Raw genomic sequence first — 20887 nt, 5'->3', positions numbered from 1 at the left:
CACCAGAGCCTAGGGATCCTACACAAAGAAGGTGACCGGCCCCCTACCTGGAATGTCCGCATGGATGAAGGCCGCGGCGTACTTCACAGGCGAATGCACCAGCACGGCCGCCATGCACTGGGTGCTGGCCACCTGCAAGGTTTCATCTCTGGACAGCAGCAGCTGGACAAAAAGGCAGAGAGCGCAAGCCTCAGCATCACCACCAGTCCCTGGTTAGGAGGACGTGGGGCCGCTCCCAATGGAAAGAAGCTTCTAAGAAGAGCACCCCACATTAAATGGCAGGAGAGGCACGCTCTCCCCACCCACCGAACTTGTTACCACGGGCCACCAGAGAAGCAATTAAAATTGCCGATAGCATCTCATGGGAGATCAGAGGGACATCAGCAGAACCTTCAGAAAGGAAGCTGGGCATGTCAGCCCACGCCTCAGCGGTGGCACAAACAGGGGAAAGCTGGAAGGGAAAGGCTCTCCTGCCCTCGTGGCCTTGGGCCTCAGGAGAATGCCCCCATCCCCCAGGAGGCTAGAAATCAGGTCGTTTCCACCCCAGCCCCAAAGGATGCTTTGAACCTTCGCTGTGACTTAGGTGGCAGCAGCACCTAGAATGCACTTGCCAGACAAGGGAGGGTTCTGACATATACCAAGATAAAATCAAAATGGGTGCATGATTTAGACATAAAGGGTGACACCATAAGCAAATCAGAAGGCCAAGGAATAGGCTACCTGTTAGATCTATGGGGAAGGGAAGAATTCATGACCAAACGAGACAGAGAGTATCAAGAAATGTAAAACAGATCATTTTGATTATATTAAATTAAAAAGCTTTTGCACAAACAAAACCAAGGCAAGCAGGATTAGAAGCAAAGCAGAAAGCTGGGAAACAATCTTTACAGCACGTGTCTCTGACAAAGACCTCATCTGCCAAACAAATACATAGAGAACTGAGTCAAATTTATAAGAATACAAGCCATTCCCCAACTGATAAATGGTCAGAGGATAGGAACAGGCAGTTTTCAGATGAATAAGCCACAGCTATCTATAAGCATAAGAAGAAGAGCTCTAAATCACTTTTGATGAGAGAAATGCAAATTAAAACAACTCTGAGGTACCACTTCACGCCTATCAGATTGGCTAATATGACAAAGAAGGAAAATGATCAATGTTGGAGGGGGTTTGGCAAAATTGGGACATTAATGCACTGTTGGCTGTGAACTGATCCAACCATTCTGGAAAGAAATTTGGAATTATGCCCCAAGAGCCACCAAACTGTTTTTGATCTAGCAATAACCCCAAGAGATAAAAAACAGGAAAAGGACCCACGTATACAAACATATTTACAGCAGCCCAATTCGTGGAGGCAAAATACTGGAAATTAAAGATATGCCAATCAGTTAGGGAATGGCTGAACAAGCTGTGGCATATGATAATGGAACACTGTTGTTCCATAAGAAATGATGAGTGGCAGATTTCAAAAAACCCGGAAAGACTCACATGAACTGATGCTGAGTAGAGTGAACAGAACCAGGAGAACATTGTGCGATGACTGAGTTTGACAGACTTAGCCCTTCTCAGCAATGCAAGGATCTAAGACAGCTCCAAAAGACTCACAATGGAAAAAGCTATCCACATCCAGAGAAAGAACTGATGGACTCTGAATGCTGATAGAAGCAGACTTTTTTCACTGTGTGTGTGTGTGTGTTTTCCCCTTTTGATCTGTTTCTTCTTTCATAACTGTGACTGACATGGAAATATGTTTGACGTAATTGCATATATACAACCTATGTCAAATTGCCTACCATTTTAGGAAGACAGGAAGGAGGGGAGGAGGGAGAAAAATTTGGAACCCAAAATCTTATGAAAACAAATGTGAAAAAAATTGTCTTGACATATAATTGGGCAAAATAAAATACAAAAAAAGAAGTCACTACAGAAGATAAAATGGATAATTTTGGTGCAATAAATAAGAATCTTTTTGTACAAGCAGGCTGAAAATCTTAACTTGAAAAAACATGGGTGGGGTGTTCTATGTCCAGGCAAAGGTCACCATGCCCTACTTGTGCCTCATGCCAATCTCCACTAGCAGTTCCAGAACACAGGTCCAGAGACGACATGCTTGGACAGATCCTGAGACATCTCAGTGACACCAGCCTGAGCTCCCCCATGTCTCTCCCTGGAAAAAGAGAGTGCTCAGACGGAACCTGGCAGCCAAGAAGGCCAGAGCAAACATAATTAGTGAGCAAGCACAGTGCATGTCTGTGTGACAGTGAGAACAGGAGACCGTCCAGACCAGGAAATCCCAAGCCCGGCACAGGAATCACCTTTTTAAGCACTAAGGGCAGAGCGTTTTCTTCCTGTAGCACCTCAGCATCTGCAGAAATCCCCGCTGTCCTTGATGTACTCATTATAACTGACACAAAGAGGTCATATTTCAGGAGCTGTCTCAGTAAACCTGTGAAAATAAAGAGGAAAACGTCGACTTGAGAAGACAAACAGAGGCTGGCTAGCAAAACTCCCAGAAGCAAGCCCCACCCAGGAAAACTCTGCCTGGCTTTCTACACTAGCCCACTGGGAACAGCGCTTCCTTTGCGCGGAGCAGGCGTTCCATAAACTTCCGAAAGAATGAATGGGTGAATGGGTCTCCCTGGGCCTCCAGTATAGGAATAAACCCCCAAGCTGTCTATTCCCCCTCAATTCAATTCAACCAAGTGCCTACTATGTTCAAGGCACAGAAATAGGTGCCACCTTGTCCCACCAACGGAGCTGATGTCTGATCGCCAGGGCAAGTCCAATGGAAAAGATGACAGATGTCCCACAGCCTTTCCTTCGCTTTCTTTGGACGCCCCCTCTTATGTGTCACGGCTTCAGAAAACCCCTAATTTCAATAACGTGGTCACCCCATCACTAACAGAGTTCACCTCAACTTTGAGAGGTCTCTCTTTGGCAGCTGCTGACGCCCAGTCTTGGGGTGAGCTTCTCCCGACTAAGCAAGGCTGGTCCCCAAAGACAGACACTAGGCCTTTCTACCTCGAAAGGACCTCGGAAAGCTTATCCTCTGTCACCGCCTTCAAGGGCCCAGGATCACTCCCGAGGAAGCCGCGACTTTGCCCTACAAAAGTCCCGCGTGTAGCTGACGGCAGAGAGCTCTCTGGCCTCCCGGGCTTCTTCCCCTCACCCATGCAGTTAATCTGCAGCTCCTTTGTCTGGGCGCTGTCCAGCGTCGTCAGGAAGAGGGGACACAGCTTCTCCCTGAAATGGCCTGACAGTTTCTCTGCCACAGTGGGAGAGGAATACAGCTTCCCATACAGATAGCAGACCGCAGCCTTCACTGCCTCATCGGGGTACATCAGGCCCCTCAACTGATGCTCTACGAGGTTACCTGCCCAGGGAAACAGCAAAAGGAACCACGGATGGTGGCAGGCGTGATCGCCACGTAGAACCCCAAAGCCCCACACGCGTAAAAAACATCATCCTGCTATTTATTATCTACCATTCACCCAGGGTGAGCCTCACAACAGCCGTGCTAAGGAGGCGGGATGAGTGTTGTTATGCCCACTTTACAGATGAGGAAATTACTGATATTCTAAAAGCTCAGAAGGAAAGCTGGGTGCGGTGGGAGTCAGAAGACCTGGATTCTAGATGTGGCTTCAGTGAGAAGTGGCACCTGAATCTAGTCCAACCCCCCAATATCTATAGAGGAGAAAAATGAGGCTACAAGTCAGTGATTTGCTAATGATTTGCCTGAGCCAGGAAGCTCAGAGGGGACTTTTAACTGGTGTTTTTCTGACTCCAAGGCCGGTCTGTATTCTTCCCACCTTACCCTCACTGTCCCAGTCCCTCCCCTCAGGAGTCTGCAACTTAAGGAAGAAGACAGATGTGTGACCCTAAGCAAGTCACTTAACCTCAATTGCCTAAAAACAAATAAAAATTTTTAAAAAAGACAGAAAGAAAGAGGACAGAAAAAGGGCATGTGAAAAATCATAAAACCACTTGCCAAAAACCATATGAACAGGCAGCAAATTTAAATGATGAAAACAGTAGCTCCCATTTCTAAGGTTTGCAAAGTATTTTCCTATAAAGTGAGAAGTTTAAGATTTATGATCTCATTCAAACAAATGGGAAAAGGACCCACACAGGTACAAAAACACTCATAGCAACTCTTTTTGTGGTGGCAAAGAATTGGAAATTGAGAGGATGCCCATCAACTGGGGAAAGGCTGAACAAGTTGTGGTATAGGAATGTAATGGAATACTATTGTGCTATAAGAAATGATGAACAGGCTGACTTCAGAAAAACCTGGAAAGACTTATATGGTCTGATGCTGAGTGAAGTGAGCAGAACCAAGAGGACTTTGTACACAATAGTAGCCACGTTATGCAACGACTAAGATTGTTAAACTGAACCCTTCTCAGCATTACGAGGATCTAAGACATCTCCAGAGGCCTCGGGATGGAAAATGCTGTCCACATCCAAAGAAAGAACTATGGAAGTCGAATCGCTGTCACGTATTTTTACCTTCTGTTGAGTTTTGTTTCCTCTTTCTGATGGCTCCTCCTATTGGTTTTAATTTTTACTTACAACTTCACTAATGTGAAAATATGTTTAATGGGTATGTAAATGTAAAGCCTATGTCAGATTGTGCGCTGTCTTGGGGGAGGGTGGGGGGGAGGAAGGGGGAGAAAAATGTTCAACTCAAAAGCATATGGAAGTGATTGTTGATAAATCAAAATAAAATAATAAAATTTTTAAAAAAAGATTTATGATCTCATTTTAGAGACAAGGTAACTGAGGCTCAGAGGAGAGACATGTACTGAGTCCTGTGGGAACAGAAGAGAATAGAGACAGAAGCTGCTTCAAGAGCAGGGAGAAGAGCTGAGTGGGCAGCACTCACCATGTTCTACCACGAGAATCTCAGCAAGAGAAGGGATGGCGTCCGCCATTTTGCCCAGGAGGGTCACTGTGGCCAGGCTGCCCCTCATGCTGGGCATGTTACATAGCTGTGAAGAAAGCAAACGCAAAAGCGCTCATTTCCTTAATACTTCTAAGGCTAAAAAAGCACTTGCCTCACAAGAGCCCTGTGAAGGACAGAGGGTGGCCAAGGAACCTTATTCCCCACTTTACAGAGAAAGAAACTGGGATTGAGGAAGATAAACCATCCCATTAGTAAGGCTTGTCCCAAAGGAGGAAACGTGCCATAGTGCCAGGTCATGCCCTGCCTAGGCAATGGGAAGAACCTCTCACAAGTAATACCAGCCACACCAGAGTTTGCTGAGAAAGCAAACAGCAGCGAGGTGAGATGCACAGAGCTCAAGCCCCAGTGAGCTAGAAGCTAAAAAATGAGAAGATCACAGAGACCTTCCTGGGTCACCTTGTAAGGCCAGGAAGCCCACCCACCATTTTATCAAAAGCATTTATTACATTCCTAATTGAACTGAGTAAGAACAATACTCTGTCTCTCTCTCTCTCTCTCTCTCTCTCTCTGTCTCTGTCTGTCTCTCTCTGTCTCTCTCTCTCTGTCTCTGTCTCTCTCTCTCTCTCTCTCTCTCTCTCTCTCTCTCTCTCTCACACACACACACACACACACACACACACAGAGCCTGTCTTCCAGCAGCTGAGTATCTAATGCAAATAATACTAACCTAGATAACTGTCCAGAGCCCATGTAGGTAACAGAACAAACCACGGAATAAAACCATGGGCTGACAGTATGGTCACATTCAATTCAACCAGCATTTATTAAGCATCTACTAAGAGAAGGGCAGTGTGCCAGGTGCTGGGCATAGCAACCCTGAAAAGCTGTGAAAGAGCTCAAATGCCAGGGTTGAGGCAGACAGGAATCCCAAGAACAACAGCACAAACTAGAGTGTGAGAAAGCTGGAGAAAAGGTGAGGAAGTGACTGATCCTGGGTGAGCAGACCCAGGCAGGCTTTCTGCAAGAGGTGGCACACTGAAAGCAAGGGAAGGATGCCAGCAGGCAGAGGCGGGAGGTAAAGGCTGAGAAGCATCTGTCATCTGGAAACAGATGTTCAGCAGCTGCTTGAAGTGAGGAGGAGACATGCACATCACTGACCTCTTTCTGGCACTCCCCTAGCAGGCAGTGGATGAACGGCCCCAGCTTCAGCTGTACAATAAGCTGAATAAGGACTAAGAAGAAAGAATGCAATTAACCAAACCCTGACACACTCACTGGGGGGAAACAAAGATAGATTGTGGGGGGACAGAATGGTTGGGGAGAAAAATAGTGAAAATCCAAACAGACCATGTGAGTCTGAGGTCTGAGAAGGGTGAGGTGACAGGGCCTACCATCCAGGTAGCTCTCAGCTCTGCCCCAGTCTCTAGTAGGAGATGGGACCAACTTTTCTATTTCTAGCCAAATTATGATGTTAGTCCAAACTGCGCCCCACCCTGTGGGGCAGGCAGAGAACGAGATGCAGGGGCTGCACTTGGTAACAAGGAGTAAGGAGCAGTGGGGGAATTTAAACCCAGGACTCCCAATTCTAAATCCAAGGTTTTCTTCACTGGGCCACGTTGCCTTCCATCCAAAGACTCAGGCCGGGGAGCAGACCAGCCCATTCCTCCTGCCCAGGCCCAGAGGGCCCTTGGCCACACTGCTTCTCGATGGCGGGGGATCATTATTATGAACACTGGATATCTTGCAGTAAAATAATGCAGTGATACCCTCATGATCTACTGTGGCACTCATGCTCTCAGACGTTCTGAATTCTCCTGATATCTGGCAGTAAAATAATGCAGTGATACCCTCATGATCTACTGTGGCACTCATGCTCTCAGATGTTCTGAATTCTCCTGATACTTTGCCCGTCTCTTCCTTGCTTTCAGACTACCAGCTGTCCTTCCTCAATGCTGCCACAGTGCCTGCCCATAGCATCCCCTCTCTGCCCCTTCTAACTTAAGCCTCCAGGATGGGCTCAAAAAACACAGACCCAGGTAGGCTTAAATGCAGGTGAAACAGAGAAGCACAAGGAGACTTTTACATGGAGTGATGCAAAGTAAACAGAAGAACACAATCCATACAACAGCCACAAAAAATGTAAACGGAAAGAACAATGACAATTACAAAAGCCCTAAAACTGAACCCTGTGTGATGATCCAGCTAGGGCCTGCTGGAGGAGATGAGAAAGTTCATCTCTCTCCCTTCTTTGCAGAGGTGGCGGGCTATTGGTGTAGGTCACTGTATACACTGTCCGACTCAGTGGCTCTATTGATTAGCTTTGCTGAACAACCTTTTCTTTCTCTATTTTTCTTATTACTGAAATGAAGGCTGGCTTGCTGGGGGATGGGACACAGCGGAATGAAAGCGATGTTAAGACAAAGGACATCAGTAAGAATGAAAGTGTGTGTGAAATTACAGAAAAGAGCCATCACAGAGGCCCAAGGGACTGTCCTCTCGGCAGAGTACAAGCACAGGCTTTGGTGCCGGGCCTTTGTTTCATCCTGCTTCTTGACAGCTTTGACGCAGACAGATGGGCAGGAAGAAGAGGGCTGCCTCACCTTCCATGGAGAGCTCCAACACACCGCCATCGTCTATGCTGCGCAGTAGCCCTGCAGGGAGAACAGGAGAACAGACCACACGGGCACACTGTGAATGGTAAAAACAACTACAGCCTCTGCAAACATTCCACGGCAGGGACCAGAACCTTTTCTTTTCTCAGAATTTTTCCCCTAGAGGCTCACACAGAGCACTTTGATTGTCCTTCTCATTCAGTCCTGCAGCCCCAGACTTTTTGTGAATCCCCATCCTGACTAGAAAGCCCTTACTCTTGAGGAGAGGGAGTGAGGGAGGCGGCTGTGGTGGACTGGTCCATGTGCCATCATCACACCCCCTCCTGGCTCTGCTGACATTAAGCAACAAAGGGCCAGACAGGTCAGACAAAGGAGGGTCCCCAGCCGAGCGACTGCGGGCAGTCACAACCCCTCTCCACCCACAAAATGAGGGGGTTGGCCTTGGTGGCCTCCATGGTCTTCTCTGGCTCACATCTATAACCCTATGCTCAACGTGTCCAGAACACAATCCATCATCTCCCCCCAAAACTTATTCTTTCTCTAAAGTTCCCTATTTCTGCTGGTGGCACTGCCACCCCCTGAATCAGTACAAAGGATTCAAGACAGGAGATGGAAAAGTAGAAAGGACCAGGCTAGGAAGATCGTTATGTCAAACAAAAGAGCTGAGGAACACAATGGACCATTACAAACAAATGAATAGAAAGCAGAAAGGCCTCAGAGGGTCTAGTTCCCCCTTTGATCCATCCTGGCTGTGTTACCCTGGGCAAGTCATGTGACTTCCCAGGGGTCTGGATACCCCTAAGACTGTAAAGCAAAGAGGAGGTGCCAGCCTGCATTGGCGGAGGGAGTTTCCTTACCGGGGAGTTCCCTATATCAATAAGATTTAGATCCAGTCCTTAGACAGAGTCACTAGAATTTACTGAGCAAAGGGACATGACAGGGTTAGCTCTGTGCTTTACAAAAATCACTTCAGCAACAGAGCACAAGAAGTGGGTGGGGAGAGACTGGAGGAGGGAAGAGGAGCCCCAGAAGCTGCTGAGATAGCTCAGGCAGAAGGGGTTGCAGGCCTGACCTGGGATGGTGGTCAGGTAAACAAGGAGAGGGGAATGTGCATGAGGGAGGTGAACGTGGAAATGAGGAGATCTGGCAACTTAGCAAGGCACGGGGTCTGAGAGAGTGAGGAGATGACACTGAAAAGCCTGGCAACTGGAAAGATGATGGTGCCTGGAAGTCGGGAAGGAAAGAGAGTGGCTTCTCTTTTGGATACATTGAGCTGGATGTCAAGAAGCCATTGGTGACACAGGCCCAGAGCTCAGGAGAGAGGTTAGGGCTGGAAATATAGGGCCCTGGGAGTCCTCCCTCTGCACGGGGATGACAAATGAATCCATGGCAACAGATGAGACAGCAGAGAGAGAAGGGAAGGGGTCTCAAGAGAAACCCTTGGGGACCCCAAGGTTAGGGGGCATGACTGGGATGAAGATCCAGCCAAGGAAACAGAGAAGGAGCAGTCAGGCATGTGGGAGGAGAGCCAAGAGTAAGCAGAGGCGCAAAGAAGCAGAAAAGAGACTGTTCACGAGAAAAGACAGAAGGCAAAAAGCATCTATAAAACGGGCCAGGCAGTGTGCTCAGCACTGGGCCAGAAATATCAGCAGAAAGGACGACACCCCGGTCCTCCAGGGGCTAATGGCCAACAAACAAAAGGATGCTGAAGGGGGAGAAAGGAACCCACACTGGGCTGGCATCAAAGTTGTCAAAGTCAGAGGCAGAGCTAGGAGGGGGCCCTCTTCCAAAGGGAAGGGCTCTGCGACGAACTGGCCTAGAAGAGCCAGGGGCTGACCTGGCAGAGAGACGTTCTATGGTGAAAAATCTATAGCCAAGGTGACAAAGCCCAGACTCTGAGGGAAGTTCCAGGTCAGAGATAGCTGAGGCATGGGGACAAAGAAAAAAAAAGGAATGTAAAACAGACCTGGGAGAAAAGGGGCATTAACAATGCTAAATGGTGCCAAGAAGTCACTAAGGATGAGATTTGGCAATTAAGAAATTGTTGGTAAATTTGGAGAGAGCAGATCATTGAAGGGTAAAGTCAGAAGCCAAATTAAACAGCCTTTTCAAGGAGTTTAGCTGACTGGGGAGGAAAGGAAAGAGAAGGAGGATGGCAGTTAGTGGAGAGGGTAGAGTCTAGTGAGGGTTTTCAGGAATGCAGAAGACAGGGGAATGTCTGTAGGCAACAGGGAATAACCAGTAAGTACACAGGGAGAACTGAACATTAAAGAGTTGGGGTGACAGTGGTAGAGATGGGTTCAAGAGTACTTGTAGAGAGGCAAGAAGAAGGGTTAGCATTTTATTAAAGACCAGAGGATGTTGTGGGGGAAGATGACAGAGAGATGTAAGATGAAAACAAAAGGGGACATTCTCAGCAAATGGCCTTCATCTTTTTGGTGAAGTATAAGGTGAGGTCCTGAGCTGACAAGGTGGGAGTAAAGGGGCTATGAGAAGATTGAGGAGAGAAGAGGAAGTTTGGAATCGCCATGGTGAAACAGAGACTCAGGGAGGAATGAGATTTTCTTGCCGCACCCAGAGCCCAGGTGGGATCAGCTAACATCGATTCACAGCTTTCATGACTTCCTCCAGCTCTGCTGTGCTGTACGTGAGAGAAGGAGGCAGATGACAGGAATAATCCAGGGATTAGTTTTGGCAAGGCAGGACCTCTAATAAAAGGACAAGTTTAAAGAATGACGAAAGGGATGGGTCAGAGAAGCCTGGTGAGACTTGTATGAAGTATCGCAGAGTGAACTGAGCTGAGCCAGAAGAACAGCTTACACGATGACAACACTGTGAAGACAAACAACTCTGAAAGACTTAGGAGCTCTAATCAATTCCTGAGGATTACTGGTCTACATCACCCACCTCCGACAAAGAAGCAATGGATGAGAGAGGCAGAATAAGACGTGCATTTTTGGACATGAATAATGTGAGGATATGTTTTGCCTGACTATGCATATATGTCATAAAAGGTGGAAAAAAGCAAAGAAAGGGGACAAGAGATTAAAGGTCAGAGGATAGCGTGGCATTGAAATGGTTTGCCAATGGGTTGAGATTGGGAAAGAGGAGGGTATAGGCAGAGAAGGGCGACGGCCTGGGAAAGTACTGAGGTGTGAAGGTACGGGAGGTCATGAGGGTGAAGAACAGGGTTTGGGTTCATAAGGCATAGGGAGAGACAGAAATTTCAGAGTTCATGCAAATGGAAGTAAAATATTGGGTATGATGGCAAAACTCAAGGGTATGGCCATCCTTGTGTGTTACTGAAGTAGAAAGGAGTAGGTCACAGGAACTAAATAAACAGATGGAGGAATGGGGACATTAACGTATTCAAGGGAATGTCCAAATGTATGCTGAAGTCCATAGCTGGAGGACAGGAACAAAAAACTGTGGGGCAGGCACCAACTTCACGGAGGAGAAGAAAGAACGTCCTGGAGGCCTGCAGATGTTGTCACCAGGCTCCAGACTGGGGAGGAAGTTTGGACAAGGCAAACCTCAGAAGAGAAGTCGCTGAGCAAATGGCAACTTCCGTGAGTCCGGCAGCGGCACATTTAGGATTAGGGACCAGGAGCATCCTGGCTCCCCCACCCCAGCCAGTGAACTGAAGAGAAAGAGAAGAAGGTGAGGCCAGGACCAGAAAGGACAGCCAGGCATACAGTGTCATCAAAGGAAGCCAAGCCTCAGTGAGTGACAGAAGATAGAAGGAGTGAGAAAAGGAAAGATTTAGGGTAAGAAGTTCTAATTAATTCCATAGCTACAAGAGTGGAAGTAGAGATTCAGAAACAAAGGCAATGTAAAAATAAAACATACAAATAAAACGTTTTCCAAAACTAAAAACAATCCTGCCCCCACAAGGCTGCTGGCATCTCCTTGCCTCTCCATCCACACACCCACTGCCTTCTTGCTGAGGCTAATTGGTCTCCCTGCTTCCAGTCTTTCCCCTCCCCCATCCATCTTTCACAGAGCTGTCAAAATACTCTTCCTAAGGTGCAGGCCTGACCCTACTGCCCCTTGGATGAACTATCAACTCCTCAGTCCGGCACATAAAGCCATCCCCCCCTCTGCTCTCCCACCCCAGACCTCTCCAGTCTTATCGCATCACTCTCTTTCACCCCTGTTTCTGGACCCCCTCCCTCCAGCCCCTGTGCACTGATACAAGCCATGCCCTGTGACTGGCATGGCCTCCTCCCTCCTCATCTCTGCCTCTCCCTTTAAGGCTCAGTCCAGTCCTGGCTCCCTCCAACTGTTATCAATCTCTCCCCCTCAGGTTACTTCAGATTTACCTATAGCTGCACACGTGGCACCCAGCAGGAGAAGCTCCTGCACCTAGGGGAGTGCCTTACACGCAGTGGTGCACCGTAAGTGCTTACAGAACTGAATCACCACTCAGGAGTAGACACTTAATGTTACTTTTGTTGGGTAGGATGGAATTCGCTACCTGCTAGTCACAAAGTCAGCCTTTCTCACGCCCACGCTCACACTCTCTAATTTGATGGCCTCCGGTGAGGGAGTCATCACATGGCAGAAATGCAACACGAAGGCAGACATTTCTTGGCATAGACTTCCCCGGACCCTCTCCCTGTTCTAGGCACCACCCACCACTCCTTCCACCAAATCCAGTAGTTGTCAGTGGGCTTGGACACGCATTCTCCCTGTGATCTCCAGGCACGCCTCCCCAAGGAGCCCGCTGGGTCAGATGCTTCTGAAGGCCCCCTTGAGACACCCACTCTTGCTCACCAAACAAGATGCCTATGAGGTGGGTGCAGACTGTCTCGTTCTGAGCCAAAAGCTGCGTGACCGACGTGGTATGCCTCACGAGGGCATCATGGAAGCAGGACAACATGTGCTTCTTGCGCACCAGCTTGAGGGTGAAAAAGAAAACAGTGTTCCATGGCAAAGTAAGCGAGAGCCACATTTGAAACGGCTCTCCTCATCTCCCTGATTTCACTCTCACATTACAAGACGGCATGGAGTGGGCAGCCTTGCGACCAATATTTAATGCGGGTCAGGCCTTTGCATATGGGAACCAGGACAGTGGGTCTGGGACTGGGAGCTCCTGAGGCAGAAATTCCCTCCACTGATGGGTCTCAAAGAGCTGTACGGGAGGAGGAGAGGCCAAGTGACTTATCCATGATCACACAAATGTGTCAGAGGCAGGGCTTGAATCCAGGACTTCCCAACGCCAAGGCCAGCCTTCTGTCTGCTTCATCCCACTGCCTATCATTTCCATCTGTGAAGAACTGCCTCACAAATAGTAGGTGCTTAATAAACGTCCCTGGGATCAGATCAGATCCAGCACTTACCACAGTTGCTTAACAGATGTTGGTTGTTGATTTAAAGTCTATTTCACAGGGATGCTGGGGTTACAAACAAGAAGCCACCTTACTCAGACTCAAGAGATCAGGGCCACCATTTTAAAGGGTTTCCCAGACACAACTGGTGTAACAAGGAGATGGTACAAGAGGTATACAGAGAAACAGACTAGGTCTCATTTCAGAAGCCTGGGGTCTAGAATGGGCGGCTCTGCCACTCACCACCCATGTGAACCTGGGGAAGTCATGCTACCCCCCTGGGTTTGTCTGCTCCTCTGAAAGTGACAGGACTAGAGCAGATCAGGGATTCTTCCTCTTCTGTGTGACCCAGACCCCTCTCGCAGTCAGTCTGGTTAAGTTTAGGGACCTCTGCTCAGAATCATGTTTCTAAATGCAGAGGATACATAAGATTACAGAGGAAACCAACCATTAGTGAATATAGAGATGTGATTTTTTTCCATCCGTGTTCATTGAAATCTATCCATAGACCCCAGGTTAAGAATCCCGTGGCTAGTTTTTCTCTGCCATCTTTTCTGACTCTAAATCCCAGGAGCCAATGGAAGCCTCCAAGAAAAATTAACACAATCTGGAAGCAAATATTGACAGCTGAGTAAATGAATGAGTGGAGCAGCAGTAACACCTCGTGGTGAAAAGTGTAAAAGCCTCCAGGAAAGAGGAAAAAAACCCAGATGACTTAATAAGCTCACGGGCAGTCAGCATGTACTAGGGCAGCCAAGCTTAGAGTCAGGAAGGTCTGAGCTCAAATCTGGCCTCGACCCTGGACAAGTCACTGAACCCCGCTTGCCTTAGTTTCCTCATCTGTCATACGGGCTGGAGAAGGAAATGGCAAACCACTCCAGTATCTTTGCCCAGAAAACTCCAAATGGGGTCACGAAAAGTCAGGCAGGACTGAACAACAGTCAACCAAAATAGGAATCCATCGGCTGCTGAACCCATCCCATCAATGAATGGGAAAAGTCATCTGAGCATTAAATCATAGAAGCTCAAGGCTATTCTGGGGGCTAGGATTCCTTTTCTTTCTGGCTTTCTCATTAACTCTCTTCCCCTTACAGTCATTCATCCACCTATTTCATCTCTACTATGAAAATAACTGAGACCAGACTTTGTTGGGGGTGAGGGGACTCAAAGGGAAAAGAGGCCACAAGGATTGACTGAGTATTGAAGGGAGATCAGGGTCTGAATGAAAGCAGACACTGAGAGGGACTGGGGGCCGACAGAAGGCGAGACATTGAAGAGGCGCTTGGATGGCCTAGGGAATGATGCTCAGGGGCTGAGGCAGGGAAAGGCTTAATGTTCAGGCGAACTCGTTGCTAAGGGAACTTCTGGGCAAGGAATCTTTCTCTCTCCCAGCACACAACACAGTAGAACAGAATACGGACAGCAAGGAACGTTTGCTTTTGTATCCTGGGTGCCTAGTATGGTAGCTGGCACATCACAGGCGCTGCTTGAATGAATGTCTAACTAAAGAGAAAAGTAGGAACTTCAGAGAGGTGGGCCTGAGAAGACTAGGTACTCGGAAGGGGCTGGGCTGGGGGTACTCTGAATGAGGCTAGCCAAGGCAGAAACAGGGGCTTACCTGGGGTGGGGGACGGCGTTCCCAGAGATCAGTACTGTAGGACTGCTTCTGAAAACTGGCCACATGGGTTTAATGAGATTCCAGAGGAGTGCTACACAGAGGGCTGACAGGGAGGCCCTGCTTAGCCAGAAAAGGAAGGGGCCAAGGGGTCTTCTCCAAGGGGGCTCCAGGTTCAGTGAGATGGCGTACGTGGGACGGAAACATAGGAAGGTGTGGGTTCAAATTCTACCTCAGTCACTTACTATCAGTGTGTCCCTGGACGAGTCAACCTGGGAGCCTCAGTTTCCCCATCTGTAAAGAGGGGATAATCCCAATAATGCCTATGTTCCTTTGCTCACAGGTTGATGAGGCTCAAAAGACATAACCCTGTGTGTGTGCACGTACACACCTACACGTCTGAGCACTGGAGAAGAAAGCAGGTTGGGGGAACGGAGGGAGGGGCTTTGGGCTGAGGCGCAGGCGCAGTGGGCCGGGAAGCCAGGCTGCGGAGGGGTGGGGGAAGGGAACGCAGGCGCAGTAAAGGGCCGCACCGAGACGCCGCTGGCGGGCTGCAGCAGCTCCAAGGCGCAGGCCAGGCAGAGGCGCGGCGGCAGGGGCAGCAGCCAGCGCGGGTCGTGCCGGAAATGGGCCCGCTCATACAGCAGCAGCGCCGCTCCCACTGCCTCCTCGTCCCCTCTGAGCCCGGGCCTCGCCTCCATCCTCTCCTCACTCCGAGCCGGGGTACCGGCACCTCCTCGAGCACCAGGAGAACAGGCTGTGCGCACGCGCACGCAGCCAGGAGCGGGCCGAGACGAGGCTCTTCCAAGTGCGCCTGCGCGGGCAGGAGCATCGTGGTCACGTGGAGGCTGGCCTGGCGAGCCACGTGCCGAGGCCGCCAGTCGGTCAACAAACGTTTCTTAAGCGCCCACGGGGTTGCCTTGGAAGGAACTTTAAAGGCCGACTGGTTCAACCAGTGTACAGTCAATCAACGAGCGTATTAAGCACGTGCTGTGCTAAGCCCAAGGGGTACAAAGCATCGGGTGCTGCCTGTAATGTTTCAGCCAATAAAACCGAATCCGTTTCTGATTTTGAGCCCTCTGGCAACGCCAAGTGCTTTCGTGCTGAGAACTAGGTTTTCTGTCAATTAACAAACATTAGTTAGATACCTACTATGTGGTCAGTGCTGCGGGTACAGAAAGAGGCAGAAGACAGTCCTTTCCCTCGGGGAGCTCACAGTCTAATGGGGAGGGGGGGTGCAACACGCAGACATCCCCGAACTAACCAGATATACACGGGATACGGGAGGTAACAACAGAGCAAAGGCATTGGCAGTGATGGGGACGGGGGGGGGGGGCAGCGGCCAGAGAAAATGTGCAGAGCTGATGATGGGGGGTCTTGTCTGAGGAGCAGCCAGGAGGCCAGCGTCCCTGGGGATCAGGAAGTAAGAAGACTGGAAAGGTAGGAGGGGCTGGGGGCGAAGGGCTTTGGACGCCAAGCAGAGGATTTTGTGTTTGATTGTGGAGATGGTGAGGAGCCCCTGGAGTACATTCAGTGGGAGAAGGGCTGGGAGGGGGCTTTGGCACGGTGGGACTTCAGTGGCTAAATGGAGGATAGACTGGACTGGGGAGAGACTTGTGTCAGGCAGACCCAGCAGCAGCTCTTAAAATAATCCAAGCCTTCCGTGATGATGACCTTAACTCCCAGGCGTCATGTGAGTGAACAGAAGAGGAGACACATAAGCCCAAAGCTGTGGCGCAGCTCTTCAACAGTATCCACAAAATGAATGAATGGAAAGCATGTACATGGTGTGAAAGGAACCCCTGCCCTCCTGCAGCTTACATTGTTTATTTTTTTTACTTTTACAACTTTATTTTATTCAATGAAAGACACCGTATCACATAATACTTCATTTTGAGTGGGATTGAGACCACCTACCCAAGTAAAAATTCAGAGGTTTCTCTCAGTAGAAAACAGAAGTTTTATTCTAGCAAGTCTCTCTTGAGAGTTAGGCATCACCTACCCAGGGCAGACTGGAGTAGGGAGGCAGGATATAACAGCAAGCAAGCAGTTAGACACCCTTAGACAAACCACTCCGAGAAACCCACCTCCCCACTTGTTTACCTCAATCTCTTTATCCTCATTGGCTGAGGCAAGAGACCTTACAACCTATATTTAGAACCCAAGAGATACATTTTACCCAAACCAAGCTTGGAAGCTAGAAGATTGCCTTATTTGGTAAAGATAAGTGTGGTGATGGTTACAAAACAAGGGAGGGGGTGGGCAGCTGGTGTATGACCCTATTACATGATTTACAGGAAAATGAAACTTAGGCCCAGCTAATGCTAAAGCCTTAACTAAATTTGGGGGCGTAGCTTCCATTTCACATGAGAAACTTCCACTTGTCCCACACAATTTGATACTGAGGGTGTTTATATTCTAATGGGGGGGTTAGCATTTTAGTCTGGAAAGTGACAGGAATTATGTCAGCCAGTCAACATTTGTTAAATTTAAATGTTTACTCTGTGCCAGGCACTGTGCTAAGTGCTGGAGATACAAAGAGAGACAAAAAAAAAAGTCCCTGTTCAAATTCTAATGGGGGAGAAAACAGGCAAAAGAAGGGGAAAAAAAAAACTAGGTACATCTACAATGGAATGGAAAGTAATCTCAGAGGGACCCCACTAACAGTGGGGGTGGGAGCAGGAAAGGCTAGGGAAAGCCTCATGCAGAAAGTGGGATTTGGAGGGGCAGCTAGGTGGCACAGTGGATAGAGCACCGGCCCTGAAGTCAGGAGAACCTGAGTTCAAATGCGGCCTCAGACCAACACTTGACACTTACTAGCTGTGTGACCCTGGGCACGTCACTTAACCCCAATTGCCTAAAAAAAAAAACATTTGGATTGGAGCTGATTCTGGAAGAAAGCCAGGAGTTAGAGAGAGGAAGGAAAACCAGAGAAAAGAGCTAGAGTCAGGAGATAAAACACACGTGTGCTAGCAACAGCCAAAAAGACAGTTTTGTTGGAACATAGACTGTGTGGAGGGGAGAAAAGTCTAAGACTAAGGTAGGAAGGGGTCAGGGCAGGTTGTGAAGGGCTTAAAAAGCCAAAGGATTATATTGTTCCGTCCCGCCCAGCTCTCCGTGACCCAGAAATAGGGGAGTGTTTTGCCCCTTTACAGATGAGAAAATGGAGGCAAATAGGATTACATGGCTTGCTCAGGGTCACACAGCCAGTAAGTGTCAGAGGCCAGATCTGACTCCAAGTCAGCGTCCCCGATGGACTAGAATGGCCCAAGCCAATGCAGGTGACGTGTTTCCTCTGTCCTTTCTGCCCAGCTGCCCTGGGCACGGAGACATTAAATACCTGCTCAGAACTTGAACGCGGGACTTCCTGACTTGGAGGCCATCTCCCTTCCCATTACTATATGGCTAATCACCAAACCACCACTAATAGTTTGCTGTGGAGAAAGTGTCGTGTTCACTTTTGAGTGTTACAGAAATAGGAACTTTTACAGCTTCCTCCTCACAATCACTCTGGGAGTGTCAGCATGAACAGCCCCATTTTACAGGTTAGAAGAGACTTGCCTCCTGTGAAACAGCCACTGAGTGTCAGAGCCAAAGGTTGAACCGAAACTCTTCTGGTTCTAAGTCAGCACCTTCATTCCTCTAACCAGCTAGCATTTATCTAGCCCTTTAAGGTTTGTCAAGTACTTTACATACATTATCTCAACAACTCTGGGAGCCTCTATTTGGGGAAACTGAGGCAAGCAGAGGTGAAGTGACTTGTCCAGGGCCACACAGGTAGTAAGTATCAGAGGCAGGATTTGAATGGAGTCTTAATGACTCCAGCCCCTAGGCTTTATCTGCAGTGCCACCTAGAGGCCTCTTAACTTTCTTTCTTTCTTTCTTTCTTTTTTTTGAAGTATGAATCCCTCAGATTCATACTTTTGAGATCTGGTCTTTTTATCAGGAAGGTTTGGAAAGTCCCCTATTTCATTGAATATCCATCTCCTCCCTTGCTGGGTAGTTGATCTTTGGCTGCAATCCAAGCTCCTTTGCCTTACAGAATACCATGTTCCAAGCGGTCTTTTAATGTAGAAGCTGCAAGGTCCTGTGTAATGCTTACTGTGGTTCCATGATATTTAAACTATTTCTTTCTGGCTGCTGCAGCACCTTCTCTTTCATCTGGTAATTTTGGAACTTTGCTATTATATTCCTTGGCATCTTCAATTGGGGACCTCTTTCAGGTGGTGAGCGGTGTATTCTTTCTATGGCCATTCCACTCTCTGGTTCTAGGACTCCAGGGCAGCCCTCCTTCCCGATTTCCTGAGAGACACTCTCCAGGCTCTTCTCCTCATCACAACTTCCAGGCAGCCCGATAGTTTTCATATCATCTCTCCCGAATCGACCCTCCAGGTCGGTTATCCCACCGATGACGTATTCTACGCTTTCGTCCGTTGTTTCACTTTTTTACCTCTGCCTGACTGATTCTTGCTCTCTCATACAGTCATCAGTTTCCACGTTTCCAATTCCAGTTTTCAACAGATCGTTTTCCTCCGCTAGTTCTTGTACTTCCTTCTTCAGTTGGCCAACGGTGTTTTTCAGGGACCTGTTTTCCTCAGTACACTTCCTTTCCACTTGGCCAGTTGTGTCCTCTAAGGACTCTTCTTCCTCTCTCATCCAACCCCCCAAATCCTTCTTGAGCTCTTCCAAGAAGGCCCTTCGGGCTTCAGGCCGGTTCATATTTCCTTTTGACGTTGCACATGTGGCTTTGCTGACAGTGTTGTCCCCTTCAGAATCTCTGTCTTGATTTTCCCTCCTCTCACAATATGAATCCACGGTATGTTTCTTTCCACTTACGGTGTTTCTTATTCCCTGGCCTTTAAAGAGACTGAGCTCTCCTGCTGGGGAACAGAGAGCACCGACCCAAGCTCCCTGCATTGGGAGCCAAGGTCCTGGTCACTGGCTCTGTGTGTCTGGGGTCTCCTATGTTGGTAATTAGAAGCTGTAGGGTTCTAGCAGCCCACCTCGTGCTGGGCTGGAGTCAGCGAGGCTGGAACTTTCAGGCAACTCTAGATTACCTGCTCTCCCCCTCCTTCAGCCTTCCTCAGATCCTTCTAGGTGGGTGGTGCAGGGTGTTCATCTGCCTGGGGCCCCTTGCTGTGCTGCCTCCCTCCTCTCTGCTAATGCACTGGGAGATTCCCCTGTGGTAGAGTGCCGAGGCACCTGCTGGTTTTCTGAGCTGGCCTCCACCGGTTCTCCTGCCCTTACCGAGGCACTCGGAGGTCCAGGTGCCGGTGTTTGCCTGCTCTACCACCTGGGCTTCAGGATTTCTTCCTGGTTGACAATTGGAGGCTGCAGGGCCCAGACAGCTTACCTGGTGTTGGGCTGGAACCAGCAAGGTCGGGGCTTTAGAAAGACTCTAGGTTGCGATCTTCAGCTCCTTTCAGATGAATGCCACAGGGTACTTATCAGCCTGGGGTCCCTTGTAGTTCTGCCTCCCTTATTTTTGCTGAGGCACTGGGAGGCCCATTTGCTGGGCTGCTGCACTACTGCTCCTTGTCTTTCTTCTAGTTCAGGTGTTCCAGGGTTTTCTTCTGGGGTGATATTTTCTGGGTTTTCAGAGGTTGATAGGGGAGAGTGAGAGTGACTACCTTTTTACTCCGTCACCTTGGCTCCCAGAAGTGCCTCAGATTCTTCTTTTAAGTTAATAAAATAAAATTTTACATCAGATTAGAAAGGAAACCATCATATGAAAATAATTACCAAGTATTTTTGAAAAACAAGCTTGTGGTCCCCAGGTTAAGAACTCCTGCGCTGGGGCAGCTAGGTGGCGCAGTGAATAGAACACTGGCCCTGAAGTTAGGGGGACCTGAGTTCAAATCTGGCCTCAGACCAAACACTTGACACTTACTAGCTGTGTGACCCTGGGCAAGTCACTTAACTCTACTTGCCTAAGGGGGGAAAAAATTTTAAAAAAAGAACTCCTGTGCTAATGACTGATGGCATCCTGTGATTTTGGAGCAAGGAGCTTTTCCATGTTTAGGGAGCCTTGGACCAGGTGCCACTCAATTCTGTGAGGCATTTATAAATCTGTATGCCCCCTCTCACTGTTGTGGTTTGAGTACAATTCAGAGGGCCAGAAGGAGGCCTTTGCAGGAATGCCATGGCCACAAGTCCAAGGTACTTCCCATCCCCTATTGGACAGCACTGATTCAGAATCATCCCTGGCATTGAGCTGACGTCTCTCTCCCTGTAGCTTCTCGGCCTCCACCCAAGCATGGACTCTTTTACCTCGTATCTTCAGACGGTTCAGCCCCCCACCTCCCACCAGCTCCCTACTCATTTTCTTCTTCCAGCTCTGGGTCCCACCCTCCTCCAAACACCAGCTTTTCAATCTTCTCTCCCAACCTACTTCTTCTGACAGTTAAGTACGGATTTCTCTACA

The 20887-nt window shown here is 48.7% G+C and overlaps 1 protein-coding gene across 2 annotated transcripts in view; it reads right to left on the bottom strand.

Moving 5' to 3' along the window:
• Window positions 1-15197, bottom strand: part of MEI1 (meiotic double-stranded break formation protein 1) — a 74942-nt gene extending 59745 nt beyond the window's left edge. The window contains exons 1-8 of one of the 2 annotated variants that reach the window (XM_020982742.2): window positions 14997-15197; window positions 12295-12418; window positions 7507-7557; window positions 6065-6138; window positions 4886-4991; window positions 3170-3373; window positions 2316-2446; window positions 48-162 (exon numbers count right to left, since the gene is read on the bottom strand). In XM_020982742.2, the coding sequence (XP_020838401.1) occupies window positions 48-162; window positions 2316-2446; window positions 3170-3373; window positions 4886-4991; window positions 6065-6138; window positions 7507-7557; window positions 12295-12418; window positions 14997-15164 (973 nt within the window). In that variant the 5' untranslated portion in view covers window positions 15165-15197. Of the gene's footprint in view, window positions 1-47; window positions 163-2315; window positions 2447-3169; window positions 3374-4885; window positions 4992-6064; window positions 6139-7506; window positions 7558-12294; window positions 12419-14466; window positions 14791-14996 lie in introns of those variants that run through there. The other variant, XM_020982744.2, reaches the window with a different exon arrangement.
• Window positions 15198-20887: the final 5690 nt, after the last annotated feature.

Source organism: Phascolarctos cinereus, unplaced genomic scaffold (assembly GCF_003287225.1).
Source record: "Phascolarctos cinereus isolate Bilbo 61053 unplaced genomic scaffold, phaCin_HiC Scaffold_1;HRSCAF=81, whole genome shotgun sequence".
NCBI classification, from domain to species: Eukaryota; Metazoa; Chordata; class Mammalia; order Diprotodontia; family Phascolarctidae; genus Phascolarctos; species Phascolarctos cinereus.
The sequence above is the reverse complement of the archived record's forward strand: the minus strand, read 5'-3'. Positions and strand labels throughout refer to the sequence as shown.